Source organism: Tachypleus tridentatus, chromosome 1 (genome assembly GCF_004210375.1).
Source record: "Tachypleus tridentatus isolate NWPU-2018 chromosome 1, ASM421037v1, whole genome shotgun sequence".
Taxonomy (NCBI): Eukaryota; Metazoa; Arthropoda; class Merostomata; order Xiphosura; family Limulidae; genus Tachypleus; species Tachypleus tridentatus.
The window spans coordinates 130,471,873-130,490,138 of NC_134825.1; the positions used below are offsets into that span (position 1 = coordinate 130,471,873).

Sequence of the window (18,266 nt, forward strand, 5' to 3'; positions counted from 1 at the left end):
TAGACAACCATTGCTACCTACAGCTTGTATGTTCTAAGATGTAGACAGTCACCCTTACCTACAATCTGTACATTCTAACATGTAGACAACCACCACTAACTATAGCCTACAAGCTCTTAAAACGTAGACAAACACTGCCTATAACCTTTATGTTCTAAGACACTTAAAACTACTTCCTACAGCTTATATATTATAAATAAAATTTTAATAGCCATTACCTAGAGCTTTACTATACATGTAACTTTTGTTTCTGTGTAGTGATATAGGTTAAGATAAAAAGTTAAAACATAACAAATTAATTTTGTTAAGCTCTTTATAAATATAAATAATTACTGAAACATATAAAATTACTTAAATTACTAAAGTATAATATATAGCCCTATACAGCTGCTTCAAACATAGCAGATACTGAAAGCTTGGTGGTCACTTTTGATAATAAAACAAGTTTCAATCCATTATATACACACTCACAATTAATTTAAGGTAAATAACTAGTACAATATATAGTTTAATGTAACAGTAACTTTTTTTACACTCTTACCTTCATTTTTCTTATTCCTTGCCAAAACCCTTAATGCTGCTGTTGCAATAGAAACTACTATGACCTGAAGCCGAGGGTGTACTGAATCAGCATTAGATCTCAAACTATGAAGCAGAGCACCAATAGATGAGGTCCACTCAGCCACTGAATCATAGCATTGACTATAAAAAATTAAATACCTTTAATACACTGTCTCAGGCACTAGTGCAAGCTGTAATTTATAACACAAGTTGAATAACTCCATCCTTCCACTGAAATAAGTCTAATTTGTCAGTAAAAGGTACTTTCATTAGTTGAAGTTAACTTGCAAGCCTATGTAATACTATTAATATTATGGTAAACACTTTCAACAAAGTCAAGAATGGTAACATTTTGTTGCATGAAATTAAACTATTAGCACTATAAGCTTACTCGATCAGTGAATGCCTGGATTTATTGAATGATGTAACAGCATTCTAAGTCCATCCAGCAAGTGAATAATAGCACTATTGTATTAAGTACAACTGTAAGCACTATAAGCCCACTTACTCAATGAATCACTAGTTCTACTGTATGAAATAAAAGAACTCTAAGCCCATCCAGTGAGTGAATGACAGCACCATTGTATTAAGTACAATTGCAGGCACTGTAAAGCCACCTAGAGGATGACAGTGTGTTATAGCATAAGGCTACACAATGCACTCTCTCCACCACAGGAAACCTAACATGACATTTTAGTGTTATAAGTCCATATGCTTATTGCTGACTCACTGGAGACCTTAGAGAATGAATAAAAGCATATGAATGAGTAGCATTTGATGCATAAATTAAACTATGCCCACTGAAAATCCCACGGGCAATAACAGCAGTATCAGTAGAAGACAAATTTACTCATTGTTCTGAATAGAGTTTGTTTTTGTCACATATCAAAACATAAGTAATGTTTTGATAAGATCATAATTTCACTTTAAATAGAAAATCAAACATACAACAAATATCAAAAATTGCAACTATAGCATTTAAACAGTAAAAGTGTCAATTAGCACAAATATGTGTACTATCACAAATACTAATGAAAACAATACAATATTAGGTAAATGGAAAAATTAGTCAATCTATTTATATGAATGACTGTATATATATATATATAAATAAAAACAACATTCCCAAGATTATTAGGAATATAATTTAAGACCTGCTTCATAATGAATCAGTATATAACATGAGGTCTCCAGTTTTTTAATAAGTAACAATAAATCAACACTGGAAAGAGATTATCAAATATCAACTTTAATAATCTGACACAGTAATAAACATCAAAATATCTTAAATATTCTTTTTTAAACAATCTTTCAAATAGTTTTTATTCTTTTAATGCCACAAAAAATTGAGAAAATTATGAATTTTAACCTATAATAACCATTATTATACTAATTTTTCAACTTATTCTAACAAGAAAGTAGTTACTTGTATTTTTTATGTGCACATTTTTAAATATTATGGTTATGATAAACAAACAATCATATGTAGTAGTAACCTCTGTATTCTGAAGAGATCTTGTCATAATTTCAGATGTACTTTATGATAACTTTACAGCAGTCAGTGCTATGATTAGAAACAAGAAAATTATTCAGTACAATTTGTAAGTTCTTCTTCATGATTAATATAACACTAAACCTGGTTCTTATCAGTTACAAATAAAAAGTGAAACTTTTACTTTGTTTGAGAAACTTTAGTTTACTTGTAACTAAAATAAAATCGTATACTTACGAATCCCATTTTAGCAGAACCATCAAGTACAGTTCTCCTAACAGAATCATAACTCTACTGTTTGTTGGCATCTCAATCTAAACAAAAGAGCTGTAGGTTACTTACCAGCAGATTGTTTCTTAATAAAATAACACTACAGTAGAATAACTTTAAACCAAAATATAAAGTTATATGATATTAGAAGTAGGTACACCATGATGTTAAACATAAAATGCTAAATCAATTGTTTCACTTTAAACAACTTATTTCTGTTCTAAACCTCACTATATTTGGCTTCAAGATCATAGGTATCAAACCCAATGCAGTTAGACACACATTTGATAGGTAGTTACAAGTATTATAACACAGCAGGTTCAGGAAATGTTATGCAAAGTTATTTTACTAATAAGAACAACAATGGAAATACAAATACATGTGTGAACAGACAAATCAAACTTTATTCACAAAAGTGTCTGGCTGGTTTCTATTAGAAGGACTACATTCAGCTGGTGGGCTAAAGTAGACATTCCAAGTTTATCTGCACTGAACAAGGACAGAATCAAGAATAATGTTATTCTGCACTTCCAAGTCCAAAAAGGGTTCTACTCTGGTATGCCACAATCCTCAAATTATATAACTCTTCCAAACAATATATATAAATAAGGGAGAAAAACACAACTCATGAAAGCTTGTGAAAATGTGCATCACATCTCAATAAAGAAGCATATAAAGACTGAAATTGATACAAACTCCTATATAATTGCCAGTGACATGTAACTTTTACATATGAATAATGCAAAAAAGATTAATATGTGATTACGACCTTTTGATATCTGCTTTATTAGTATATAATTACTAGAAGCAGAACAGGAAAATTTAGAAAAATGACCTGATTATAACTTTCTACATACATAATTCTAGACTATTATGTAAGAATGAAATTAACAGTTATTTTAACACTGACAGATCCAGTTTAGTGTTAAAAACTGAACCTCACTAGTTAATAATGTTGTATTACTCAAGTGTTAGAAAGATTTAAAGCAATTTTTATATCTGTTTACATTTTATTATCACAGAATAAACCACTAAACTATGGCATATCAGTATATCACTTACAATTTATGCATATTCACAGATAAAATATTATTTCTTCTACAGATAGTAACAAAACAATTATAAATAAATTAATTTAGAAAAATATACAATCTGTAACAAACCATAATGATTTTAATTTTTTTACTAATGATAACAATCTTAACATACACTGCTGGCCAAAATCTTAAGGCCAATGAACATAAAGAAAAATATGCATTTTGTGTTGTTGGACTCAACCACTTATTTGAGTAGAGCTTTGAAATATGAAAATAAGAAAAGGGGAAAAAAAAACTTTTTTAGCATTTAATAGGGAAAATGTCAACATTTTTCTCCAACCTTCAACAAAACTGATAATTCAATAAAATACATTAAAGATTAGTAAATTAATAAAATAAACATGAATGTGCCTGAGACTGAAGTCCTGTTAGGATATCTTCCATGATACTTATCTTCTCTGAACTCTCAATCTTCAATGGCTGCATCTGTATAGGAATTAAAAACCAGCAAAAATATGTTTAAAATAACTTCAGTTTTGATACTGTTTGATAAAAGATATAACAAATTAACAACATTTTCAAGGAGACTAGTTTTTCTGTACACCCCTATATACACATATTTTTAGTTAAAAGTAAGGTTATTTAAGAACTTAGCATTACTTTATGCAGATGTACACCTTGAGCTGCATATAAAAGCACAACAGTCACAGTAAACTTAATATACTGATATGGTTCAATGTCATGTTAATCAGTGCCTCTACCATATTGGGGGCAGGAATGCTAACTTCAAGAAGTAAGTTTCATCTCACTTACCCCCAAATGGTAGTATCTTATTTTCCTTATTTTTTATTTTATTTTTTATCTTTTTATGTTTATCTTTTTCTTATTTTAACTTGGAAGAGCAGTCATTTTCCAATAACTGTTTGCAGGTAGTGAAAAGTGATATAGATGTGGTATGTTGTGGGCTTGAGCACCCACATCTCACTCTCCTAATTTCTGATTTTCTTATGTGAAACTAGTAAATTGGATGTTAAGACTGACAGACTGTGTATTCCCACTGCAAAATGGGTCCTACTTCAGCAGTTACCTCCAAACCCTAGGATACATTTTATAATCCCATGTTGTAGCTTGTACCCAAGAATCTTTTCAAAATAATGGAGTGTACTTTGTCTAATTTTAATGTGTTTTGTTTTGGCTTAAAAATTTATGGTTGTAATAAATATATATATTTTTCAAACACAAGCACAAGCTTATCTGAAGACAAACACATATAAAACAATATTCCTTATGAGTGAGCAAAATACCAATTTATTTTACAAAAATCCCATTCATATTGCAATAAAAACATCCTATGGTATTAGAAAACTCCTGTTATGTACACAAATATATTTTAAACATGAGTAAACTACAACTGTACATATCAAGTTTTCACACTTTTTAACATATAGTTAACTGTTTAAAACTAATTCAGTATTTATTTATATCAGATCACTGTATTCAAGTAAATGGGCTACTAACTCATTTTACCAACACAAACACCATAAAATTTTTTCAGAGCAAATTTAGAACATCTCAGTTCCATTTATGGCATAAGATCCCAAAATATTTCAATAACATATTTAAATATTCTGTTACAATGTTGCTTCAAGGAAATACAGCAAAGTAAAAATTTTGCCCATACAGTACAAGACTGAAGTAAACAATTACAAATATACAGTGGTGGAAAAATTTAGTGCATCACGAAATTATTTCATACTTTTCTTTAAAATCATCACCTGTTTTGAAGCTCTAATGCACATAGGTGCAAATTTGTTTCATGAATGATGCAATATGGTCTAATTAATACATCAGCAGCTTTACAGGATGTTTAGATATAACATTAAGTCTTTTTAGCTATAAATAGAGGTTCTTACAAAGTCAGTTTAGAAGCATTCCTTCTACAGTGTGTGTGATAACACCATGGCTACAGAAAAAAAAAGCAGTAATTGTTTCATTTTTATATTTAAAAAAAAGGATTTTTGATAAGGCATACTGCTAGAAAAATTAAATTTATCCAATCTACTGTGAACTATCAGGTGCAGAAATACAAAAAGACTGGCTAGTAGCAGAAAGGAAGGGATAGAAATAAAGCTTCTACAGCAGTTGATAATCATGTTATGAAGCACATGATCCTGCAGAATCATCAACAGCTATCCACAGATCTCAAAATAGTATTGGAGGAAATTTCAGGGTTTTCTGTCATTACGTGCACTGCCCAGTTTCACCTTGTTCAACCAGTCTCCCAGAAATATTGTAAAGAAAATAAACACTACTCACCAACAAGATGAGGCTAAACTGACACAAAGAGTATGCTGAATAGGTGACTAGACTGATGAGGTACAGTAGATGGGAAGGAGAAAGTTGGGTATGAATGAAGTGAGAGTTGAAAAGTATTTAAAGCAAACCAGATACTGGGTGAGAGTTGGGAACGTGTTGGAAATTAAGGTAAGCAATTCCAAGTGAGCTGCTACAAGAACAAGAAGCAAAGTTTGATCTGTGGATTCATTTTTAGGAAAGAGAGAAGAGAGGTGTGTCAATGATTTAGAAGTTGAACAGTAGTCCCAAATCATGATTAAAATGAGAAAAAGCCCACATGAAGCAAAGGAAACATAGAAGTCTAACACTATTTCAAATGGAAGGACATAGAACTGACATAAATGCTCCCTGTAAAGGAATGTGAGGTAAAGCTGTGAGGCAGGGGTATATCAGAACATGGAGAAAGCATCTGACCCAGCAGCCTTGATCATCCATAGGACTGTAGGAAAAAACAGAAGAGATAGAAATAATTCTCCTTCCAAAAGTGAGGAATGACCAAAATAAGGTTGATGGAGGATAGGTTAATGTATAAGCAACAGTTTCCAGTCTTTATAGGGACTATGAAGAAGCAAGAATTATAACCTGGAGAAGGTTCAAGAATTCTCTCTATGAATTGTTTATCTACTAGGTCTAATACCACACTATCCAGATATTGGGGATAGGATAGAAACAAGGAGGGATGAAGAACTATGGCTGAGACAGAAAAGGAGAAGGAGAGTAAAGTAGAGGCTAGGCAGTGGGTTAAGGCAAATTTCTTTTATAGTGAAGTGAGATTATAAATGAGCAATTGGGGCAAACAGGGCTTCACAGGACATGAACTCACCACATAGTCACTGATTGCTAAGACAATTAGAGCAACTCTGGGTGAAGGTGGACAACAAAAAGTGGAAAGCAGAATTTGGTTTATGTCCAATTTCACACAAAAATTGTGCTACACAAGGGCTATTTATTTGCACTAGCTGTAACCAATTTATCAAAGAATGATTAGAGGGAAGACAGCTAATCATCACCACCTACTACCAAACCTCATGGAATACTCTTTTCCCAAAGGATAGTGGGATTTACCATAATATTATAATGCTCCCTTGGCTGAAAGGGAGAGCAAGTTTGGTGTGCCAGGGATTCGGATCCACAAATCTCAGATTGAGAGCTAAGTGCCCTAACCACTTGGCCATGCCAGGCTATGGAAAATGAAACTGAATGAACAGGAGTGGTTGGTGAGATCAAGTGATGGCAGTAAAGAAGTAGGATTGGGACAAACTTTAAACTAACAAGGAAAGAGAAGATAGATGGTAGGCTGCTTGATCTTGTGATTCCAGAGAATTAGGAACTGAGCAAAATGAAACAAATGAGAAGTGAAAGTGTTATGAAAAAGAAAGGTCTAAGTGTCCCCTGTAAACTCATTACAGCAACAGTGAAGTACCCCATAATGAAACGGATATAAGGTGAATAACAAAAGAGTGTAATAAATAAAGCACAAAATCAAATTGCAAATTTCACTCCAAGAACTGGATGTCCTGGAAATAGAATAGACGTGGACTGAACTGTTCTAAAAAAGATAAAACATGAACTGACATACCAAGGAAGGGGTGGAAAAATCAAGATGTCATGAAGAAAAGGGTTTTGTAAGAGAGATCAGGCTGCATTATAAGTAATGGGACAAGGAAAATGAATGGCACATACCTGGAAAAAAAAAAAAAAAAAAAGAGTTCTTAGAAAACCAAGAAATGAATGAATGAAGGGTACCCTAGACAAAGGTAGAAAGCAAAAAGACTTCAGACAAAATTATGTAAAGAGAATGGTGCAACAGAGATGAAAGAGAGTCCTGTCAGCAATGTAGACTACCCCCCAACACCGTGAATGATTGCTGCCATAATCTCTAAAAGCATAGAACTTTCTGAATTGAAAGTGATATTTGTACTTCAAAAACTAAGAATTCACATTAAATTGTGAATTCATATTGAAAGTCTGAACACACAAAGTTATGTAGTTCATTACAAGTCTCAGCAAAAATTAACACATCTTTGAAGGGATGAGAACTTTCATGTGTGAATGTAGAGGGAGCAAGGAAGTAGGTCACATTCCTACTGGTAAAGGGTTGTGCTGTATAACACATCATGCAGTAATACCAATTCAAGTAAATTTTATGTAGTAGTTATGATAAGGCTGATGGCATCCAAGTTTCTCAGGCAGATAGAGCACTTCAAGAGGAAAATAGTTTTCTGTGTATGGTGTTGAGTGACTGTATTGAAAGTTGTTTTCTTTCTATTAAAATGCCATAAAATACAAATAATTATTTATAGTTAGCCTTAAAAATAGTTTAATAATTAAATATAAATAACTACATATTTACTGAAGCCAATTAGAGTTATATATAACTAAAGTACATGTCACATGGTTACTTTTTTTGTGTGCAAAACATGAGTTACAAAGAAAATTCACTAACAGTTAAACTAAAAGTAATCCAAAGTTATTATTTGCCTCAGAAGAGATCACCAGAAAAATGGTGTCAAACTATCAGAAAAGAATGGAGATTATATCATCTTTTAAACACTGGTACTTGGGAATATTTATAAAACAGTTCTATATTCTTTATAAAACTATTGTGGCTGAACACATAAAATTATCAAATGTCTTTATTGTGTTGTATAATTTTTTTTCAATTATCAAAAAATAATAAATAATGCTGTGATACTTTTGTTAAGCTTTATAAAACCATAAAGAACTTCAAAATATAAAATTATATCAAAAAAACAATGAATAAAAATTTGTATCAACAATGCTTACAGTTTCTATATGAAGATATCATTTATCACTGGTATAGTTTCCTATTTAGGCTGATATAAAGTTTAATGCAAGGTAATTTCAGGATAACAAATTTGTATTATCTTTATGAGGTAAAATGAATTCTAGAAGAGATTTTTTTGTCTTAACTTACATGACACACAGCAACATGCAAAATTACACACTCTATTAGGACTTTTTTGAATTAACAGCTGACTAGAAAGTTACAAGACCAAAGAAAAGTCTATATGGTAAAGGCTGCAAAAGCATGACTAGCTGGGAATTATTACACTATTCCTTGATAGTCTTTGATATACATATTTAATTATTTAAAAAAAATTACTTTACAAAACCCTAATTTCAAAACATAAAATACACATACACACACACTACTAAACATATAATGTAATTCTCCATAAGCCTTTACCTTGGCAAGAACTAATAAAAAATCTCTCCAAGCAGTAAGAAGAGCAAAAGAGTCTCTTGCACGGTCTGTTAACATACTGTTGTCTAATATTCTATGAGTCATATCATATTCACCAGAGGGAGGAAGGGTGAACAAGACATGCTATAGAAAGAAAAAAAAAAGACATAATAAAATATGACATCAAGTTAGCTGTCTTAATGAACAATAAAGTAACTTAGTACCTTCAAACTATCCAAAATTTCTTTAGGGCATCTGTGCATAACATTTGCACGTATTTATATATTTTATGTTACATCTAACACTTGTATTAAAAACTGTCATCTACAGTTAGAAGTCACTAGGTAAAATTAAATATTTGAGTACTGATGTAACAATATGCAATGTATGAGATTTGTTTCACCTCTACTAACCTTAGAAAGTTTGGAAAGAAGTGATGTTTCTGAAAACATTTTAAATATGTCTTGGAGTGCAGAGTCAAATTTTCCACTGAAAAAAAGAAAGCAAAAATTAGATAATTTCAAAAAATATATCTTTCTTGCACATACTAACAAAATAAAAAAAATATTTCCAGTATTTCTTTCATAAATGATATGAAATTTTATTTAAATAACTGATTAGAATATTTATACTAAGACTTGTAAAATATAAAAACATTCATCTTTAGTCACAAGCAAATGATACAACAGGAATTTTAAAACCAAAACTGTCAAATATATATTTCACTCACTGAAATAAAAAAGTCAAAACAAATTAGAAAGAGTGACTTTATGTCCAATTAAAGACACCTGCAAGCAGGTATGAAAGATGTTGTAATACCATAAAAGCTAACATTTTCCATACCTGAAAATGTATTTTCAATAAATACTCATCTCTGTGTATGGACTAGCTTTGTGAAAATCCCACCTAAAATTCACATGTTGTGAATTTGTGCTATTGCATTACATCATGAAGCAAAACCCTCCATAAATAGCAATGTGATATATTTTCCTGCATAAACGCTCCCACTAAAGTTACATGCAAAAATCCTCATTTTTGTATTAGACAGAATGGAGAAGGAAAGGTGCATACTCATGAGAATAGACTAATGAAATCCAGTAGACAGAGAAAAGAAGGTTAAGCACGATTGAGGTAAGAGTTGAAAATTATTCAGAGGAGGAAAAGATATTAGGTCAGAGTTAGGAACAAGATGGAAAGTTAGTGAATCATTCCAAGATAGTGGCTTCATGAAGTAGTAGTTAATTTGATCCATGAAATCCACTTTAGAAATAGTGAGGAGATTCCTGTCAATCATGTAGAAGTGGAACTGCAGCCCCAGGCCATAGGAAAGACAAGTAAATGCCTACATAAAGTGGAAGAATCATAGTGGACGAAAGCTCTTCCAAATGGAAAGGTACAAAACTAATACAAATAGTCTCCATGAATGAACAAGAGGGAATGAACATGAGGCAGGGGCTATTAGAACATGAAGAAGGAATCTAGCCCACCAGTTTTAGTCACCATAGGTTTGGTTAGAAAGACCAGCAGAGAAAGAAGTCTCCTTCCAGAATTGAGGGATGGCCAAAATACAACTGAAGGAGAATTGAACAATATGTAAGTACCAGTCTCCAGTATTTATGGCAACAATGAAGAAAAAAGAATAATAATATGGAGAAGGGTTAGGAACTCTATAGGTTGTTTCTCCAATATGTCTGACTGTACCCCATCCATAAAGTGGAGACAGGTTAAAACCAAGAATGGATGAAAAGCTATGACTGAAATAGAAGGAGAGAAGGAAAAATAAACCCATGAGTTAAAACCTACCTGTGTGTAGCAAAATGACCCACAAATGAGCATTTGGGACAGATGGAGCACCATAAAAGATGACATACTGGATGGAGTAGGCTCTGGGTGGGAAAAGGATGAGAAGAGGTAAAAAGCAGGAACACTGGAACTGAGGGGAATTGGTAGGAATGTGCACAGAGGTTAGTATGTATCAATATACAATTTCAGGCAATGAAATGTAACTCTGACAAGATGACTCACCTCTGTGCACAGATTAGCTAGAATCCCATGTTGAGATGGTGAAGGAACTAGTGATTTTTTTAAAGAGTGCTATTAAGAAAGCACATGGGGTTTATCATAATATGGCAGAAACATATCCATGGAAGACTGCACATTATCTCAGTCAGGGTATGTTCTTCACCTGAGTGAAAAATGAGGAGAGGCAAGAAGACTGAAAGGTAATGCACAGACAGGTGGAATAGGTAAAGGTCTCCGTACTCTGCTCAAAGAGAGGGAGAGAAGTCATACAGGGGATACCCAGAGAATGTGTCCAGATACCCATCAATTTTTCAGTCCAGAAGGGTATTTTACTAGAGACAATGCAATGAGTAACCACAAAATCCTATTTTTAAAAGCCACCAAGTGCTAACCAGAGAAACAAACAGAAGAACAGTTCTGGGCTGGTATTTTCAATAATAGTGCAGTCTAGATCACACTTGCAAAAGTTGAATAGATAAATACCACAAGTTGATCTCTAGTGGTCTTAGGAGATACCCCATCTCATAATGAGCAAATGATTGGGCCAAGGCTGATGGTCTGAGTGCTTTCAGTTTTCCTGAACTGATGTGAAAGTCTAGGTAAGTACACCTTGTGAGGCAACATTAACCATCTAGTGGGATGAAAAGTAAAAGAACAGTGAGAAGGGAATAAGTAAATGAACACTCACACCCATTAAAGGTGAAAGTCCATTGGTAGAAGTAAGCACGTTATTTGAGACAAAAACAGTCAGGTGATGAAGATAGTAAATTGTGAAACAAATGACTGAGGAGTAGTCAAAATTCTAGCCTAGAGAAAAGAGAGGAATAGCTGAAGAGAGGAGACTCAAGAGAGTATACAAACATCTGCCATCCTTGGGGCATATATAAGATGTATGAGTTGGTGGATCCAATTTGCAATGGGGTAAGATGAGAGGCCTCAGATTGAGGCATCCCAGTTATCAAAGGACAATGAGAGGAACCACAAGGAGATAAAATGTAACAAAACACTGAGCAGCTCACACAGGACAAGGGCATCTGTGCAGAACAGAAATAATACCAAAAGAAAAACTAAAGGAGAGGAATATGGAATAAAAGAAGTGAGCACTTTACCCTGCCATGGAATACGAGAGAAGGAAAGGTGTTTCAGAACAAAGGAGAAGGGAAGAGAGGTAATGAGAAAACAGAAGGAAACAAGAGCACAAGTATATGCACAACAGTAAGTAAGAATAAAACACGTAACCATGAAGAGCAGAAAGATTTGCTATAGGTTTGATAAGGGCCAAGGTGAAAACATAGAGAACCACACTGAAATCCAATCTGATAAGGGGTACAAAGGGGGAAGAGAATAATGAAGGAATGAAAGAAAGTAAAAAGAGACAGACACAAAGGAAAACTGTGAAATATGGAAAGACAATTGGCAGAGAAAGTACTGTCTTAAAATCTGAGACAGAAGAGAATTACAGACCAGGAGAGAATTATTAGCATGAGAGAAAAGAAATATATTACAATATAATAAGGTTGAATGGAAATGGTGACAAAGAGACCAAAGTGTTAAATAAATCCTGTAGGGAGGTAGAAGGGTGACATGAGTGGGATCAAAACATAGTTCTATAAACAGGGAGATGAAGTAGGCAACCTCACACACTGTAATAAAAGATATTTCATATCTTAAGGCAAGAGCAATGTTTGACAGTGGAACAGAAGGGATGGAAAAAAGGAAAGGGGAAGAATATATAGCTAAGCTCAAGGAGATAAAGTAATAGAAACAAGGTTGGAATAGATTGTGAGGGGCCACCAAAAGAATCTCTCAAGGGTTGTTCCAAAACTAAACAAGGTCCTTAGGAAAGAGATGGAGAGAAGGAGATGCATAGTAAAATAGCATGGAGGAGATCAGACTGAAGGCATAGACAGCTGTTTCTAAGGAATGATGCACAGGAGAGAGAATAGAGGAAGTTAGCAAAGAGGGATATAGCCAAGCAACAAGAGGAGGAGGAACAATAAAAAAACAGAATGATGGAAGACCAAAGAGCGAGGAACCAATCTGTGGGTAGAACAGCATCAGGCTGAAAAGACTCCCCACAGTGACATACAGTACCCCAGTACATGATATATTATGAAGACATTAGAATGGCATAGGCCCAGAATTAAATCCAAAAGAGAAGAGAGAGAGAGAGAGTAAGGAAAGAGGTTTAAACATTATCTATTAAGGCCACATGTTACGTAGTAAGTTGCCACAATTGCTTTCCACCACTTGGAAAGTGTCAGTAACTATGGGTGATATTGTACAAAACAAATAATTATGTCTAAACATATTATCAGGTGCTACCTTAAGCAGTAACTAACCAGATCTAATTTTTATAGAGTGTGGGGTATGTTAAGAAGCAATAAATGAGAATGAAACATTAGCCACTACATGTAAATGTTAAGAAGTAATGAACATTAATAAAATAGTATTGTACATGTTTGACTTGTCAAAAACTGATGAACAACAACTAAACACTACTTCAATTACTAATGTTCTGTGTATCACCTATGTATGCTTGTTGAGGAGCAAAGAAAGGAAACTAAACATGAATTAGATCAAAGCAGCATCTACCAGAGTTCATATGAAGGAGTAATGAACTATGATGAAACATTACCTTTTAAGTGACAGGAGGAGTTAGGAAATATAACTAAACAAAATATTTTGTGTTATATGTAAAGAAGTAAGGAACCAGAAATACACATTAATAACTAAGTATCTGTATTAAGAATAAGCAACCATTTCTAAACATCAGCTGTTATGTACATATGGAAAGGATCAATATGCCATGGCCAACATGATATTCTACGTGGGATATGGTAAGGAGTAATTAACTGTCTAAACATTATATCCTATGTGTACATATAAAGAAGTAACAAACTATGGTGAAACATTAATCCTAATGATTACCAGTTACTTACATGTAAGTATTTAACATCACTCTTGTTATATTTCACTCAAAAATAAAACTGTTAGATGAAATAGTTTGAAATTTGACAACTTATGTGCATAATCTTCAGAATCTCCTAAGGGAAAATCAAAAGTTTTTAAGGTAAATATATTTTGTTTTCCATTTTATGTACCATATCACTTACTCTAGCTATTACCAATGTACAATACAATGAATTTTTAAAATTAAGAAAAAGAAATATCTACATACATTTTAAATCTTCATTGAATAATCTTAAAATTTCTTGTTTGAGTCATATACATAATTTCACATACTTTATTTTCCTTTTCTATTTTTTATAGTTTATCACTTACATTGACCCCATCAGTATATGCCTGTGGACAGTGTAGTGATAAACACATCTTAGCATGACTGTACCAAGGAAAGGAATGAAGACTTTGCTGTGTGAATGTATAAGGAGTATTTTTTACAGCAAAATATATCAACCTTTTATTGATGGAGAGTTTTATTGTATGATACATCATTACACAGTAGCACAAAGCCACAGATTTCACATGAAATTTAGGATGAAATTTCACAAACCTGGTAGCATGCAAACCTCAAGAGATAAACAGCTAATCTATACACAAAGGTAAGTTATCCTACTAGAAATGACTCCTTTGAGAGCAGCATACCTGCCATATACATTGCAATGAAACACCTCCAAAGCCATGGTCCTCAGTATGTAAGCCATAACACGATCATTGACCTCTACAAGTTCATCATTCAGAAAGGGATCACATAAAAGTTTCCAAAATGTTGAACTGCAGGTGGATTAAAAAAAAGAACATTTCAAGGTGGCACAGAACATTTTTTTATACTGAGCAAAATTATGGCATCTCATGTTAAGAAAAATGGGAGTGAAAGCAGAAAAGGACAAAATATTTTCATAGTTATAAAGTATTTAATATTTTTATTGTGTCATACCTTCAAATAATATATACAGAATAAGCATACCTATGCATAGCTATTTGAAAACAGAAAGCTGTTAATTGTGGTTTAATAATTCTGAAACCAAAATAAGAAAAGGATATTTAAATGGTAAGTTTTAACATATTTTACATTTAGTTATTTCTATTTATTGGAGAACTACTCTTTGTGTCAATAATTATAATTGTCTCTTATCTCACAGAGAAAACCTACAGGCTTTCAATATGCAAATATACTTGAAACAAATGTTATTTTCAGTTATAGATATTCCTTAAAAATGTCGAATTAGGCTTTTAAAATGAATTTAAATGTAGAATTTAATATTTATCATTGGAGAAGATGTAAACAAATCTTAAAAATACATGTAGCAATACTGAAACAAAAACAGCACAAGTACAGTTAGGGAAAAAACACTTCTTGGTCAGTTGGTGCATAATTAAAAAACAAAAAGTAATAATAATTCGGATCCCTACTCACTCTTTCTTCAATTCATCAACTGCTAAGATTTGTTGACCAGCCCACAGAGCATGGATAAACTCTACAGCTGCAGAATGAAGCTCAGGTGGACAGAAATAGATTCCCTGTAAAAAAAGAATATAAACCACTTACAAAGTCCAAGAAAAACACTAATAAATTTTAAAGGCTTCAGTACTTCCAGTTTAACAGCATTTGCACCACTCTAACTTGAGAATAAGGTAATTCAAGAAATCTTAAGTTGTTTTAATAAAACTTTCACTGTAACAACTAGATAGCCATATGATTCAGAAAGTTGCAGTGTTTCTAAAATAATATTTACATCATAATAAATAAAGTGCCACATGATTCAAAATCCAATGTGTTTCTTAAATAACATTTCTGGGTCCCAACTTGAAAGTAACACAGCGTTCACTTGCATGTTGATCTAAGGACTTGATGATGGTGTTATTCTTGTTCTTTGATTAATTTTAAACTTTGAATAAATGTTGAAAAATAATAAGAGCAAAAATCTTATTAAGGAGCAAGAATATACACACACAATCTATAATAAAAGTTTGAAATTTTTTAGCCAAAACCTTCTAAATAAAGATGCAATCAGATTTTAAAATTAATAGCGAGTTACAATTGTGATACTTACCTAACATAGAGTTGAATATGAAAGTACTGCACTTGGTCAGCTGAGCTTTAGTATATTACAGTAGTACATGTTACATTACAAGACTAAAGGATTCATAAAAATGGACTGCCAAAAATGTATTAAAAACTAGTTTAAAACACCACTGACAAAAATGCTGGTAAAATTATGCTTAAGTTGTGAAAATATGTATTTCTGTTAAAACAATATAATTTTATTATACATAAAATCGTTAGTTTAAGTCCTGATGTTCAAACCAAGTATATGAAAAACCCATATGGTTTTAAGTAAGATGTTTGAGCATGAATGGAATAAGAAAGTTAAATCATGACTTTCACTTTTATCTTAAAAGCAAAATAAGATTAATTATCAGAAAGTTATCAGTTTATAAACTGAAGTTTTTAAGTTGTATCAGGTAAGCAAAGGAGAAATAGCTTACAAATACAACATTGTGATGTATAGTTTTGTGACATCTTTAACCAAGAAGACATGAACATGTTATATATGCAACCAAATTAGTAACAGGACATTTTATTTGTGACAAATTAATAAATAAAATATATTCTTCATTTCCCTCACCAGTATACGAATTTCAGTGAAGAAAATGTGAGGTACATGCCTCATTTATTAGCTACTTCACTACTCACACAAATTAATTGTGCTGAATTCATGGCTTATCATTGCTGTGTGATAGAGTGAAGTAAATAAATACAGTAGGCCTCAAATAATGTTAGAATGTGAACAGTTTGTTTGGTTTAGATGCATAGTCCTTTACTTACAGCTAATAATGTAAGGTAACTTAGGTGTTTGGATCCAAACCTGGATTTTAGTGTTATAAGCCTATAGCCTTACTATTATGACACTGGGGGGAAGGGACAATAAAGTTGGTTTGAGAGCATTATACACGTTAATATAGCTAATCAGATTGATTAAATACTGTACATGTAGTCAGGTTGCTACAAACCTAATGCTGTTGTTTTTTAAGTTAACATTGCTATACCATCTTATGATAAACTTAAACCAGACTAAGTTCTTCTTACTAACATAAATTAATGATTTTCAGAAAACTTAAGGTACATGACTTATTGATTTTGAAAATCAGGAGACTGGATGATAGCTTTCTAGCTATACTAACTTATGATTTATCATAATTTAAACTCCTACTATTTTTGTAACATTTGTGTGAAAAATCTAAAAAAACAAACACTGGTCCACACTACAAACAGACTTATCCAGCAGATATTACATATAGAATCATCTGAAAATTTAAAACTTGATAAAGTTAAAAAATAGTCTTGGTCATTGTACACAGTTAAAAAGTTATAATTTTCCTGTACTAAAAATGTATTTCCAATAGGTACCTAGGTCTACTCATGTAAATAACTATTCTTGTTTTGCATTCCCCTCTACATGCAAAAAATATTTTTATTGCATGCCATAGGCTTTTATCTCCCTTCCAGTGGAATTGACTGATTCCACTGCATCTCTCATGCAAATCATCATGCATCAGTTCTCCACCAATAACAGTGCAACATACTCTCATGATACATGCAATTCCCTCTATTCAATTATACAGAACTATCACTAACTTTTGGCAGAAGATGGAAGCACCAGTTTTCAGTGCAGAGTACAAATGAAAAATGTGAGAGATAAGTATCCATGGAAAATACATTTTCATTATAGGAAAATTATAACTTCTGATATGGAACATTATCTGTTCTCACATAAAGAGCTAGAATCACACACTGAACTGGTGGAAGGATCGATACAAGAAAAAGAAAGAAATATCCTTCAAAAGCTTCCAAAGGACACTCCCTAAGAGAAGATGGTAAGAGTCTAAGATCTCATGTGAGAAACTGATCACCCTTCATCCACCACAGAAAAATGTCACAAGTATAAATGGAAAACACATCAAAGTAGGAGAGAACTAAGGTGAGATAGTGATTTGAACCACATAATTTTATAAAACTATCCCAGAAATTATAAAAGTAGAAACTGATCACCCTTCATCCACCACAGAAAATGTCACAAGTATAAATGGAAAACACATCAAAGTAGGAGAGAACTAAGGTGAGATAGTGATTTGAACCACATAATTTTATAAAACTATCCCAGAAATTATAAAAGTAGGTAAAATAAAAAGGATGTGTTCTTGTTGTAGAGTGGCTATGGTGTGATGGACTGTACATGGCAAGTCAACTACATACAAAACCCATGCTGCTGGGAACTGACAACCATGTGGGGTAAGGAATAAGTATTGTATCATCTTCACCTCAAGTTTATGAAGCCAGAGGAAATCAAGGACCTTG

The 18,266-nt window shown here is 32.5% G+C and overlaps 1 protein-coding gene across 12 annotated transcripts in view; it reads right to left on the reverse strand.

The window, feature by feature from the left end:
• Nup188 (nuclear pore complex protein Nup188) overlaps nucleotides 1-18,266 on the reverse strand; it is a 173,289-nt gene that overhangs the window by 43,718 nt on the left and 111,305 nt on the right. For 10 of the 12 annotated variants that reach the window (XM_076452137.1, XM_076452103.1, XM_076452093.1 and 7 more), the window contains 7 exons: nucleotides 15,324-15,427; nucleotides 14,552-14,680; nucleotides 9,337-9,412; nucleotides 8,927-9,067; nucleotides 3,772-3,846; nucleotides 2,291-2,367; nucleotides 542-702 (listed from right to left, as the gene is read on the reverse strand). In XM_076452137.1, coding sequence (XP_076308252.1) covers nucleotides 542-702; nucleotides 2,291-2,367; nucleotides 3,772-3,846; nucleotides 8,927-9,067; nucleotides 9,337-9,412; nucleotides 14,552-14,680; nucleotides 15,324-15,427 — 763 coding nt within the window. The remainder of the gene's footprint in view (nucleotides 1-541; nucleotides 703-2,290; nucleotides 2,368-3,771; nucleotides 3,847-8,926; nucleotides 9,068-9,336; nucleotides 9,413-14,551; nucleotides 14,681-15,323; nucleotides 15,428-18,266) is intronic. The other 2 variants (XM_076452112.1, XM_076452121.1) reach the window with 1 other exon arrangement.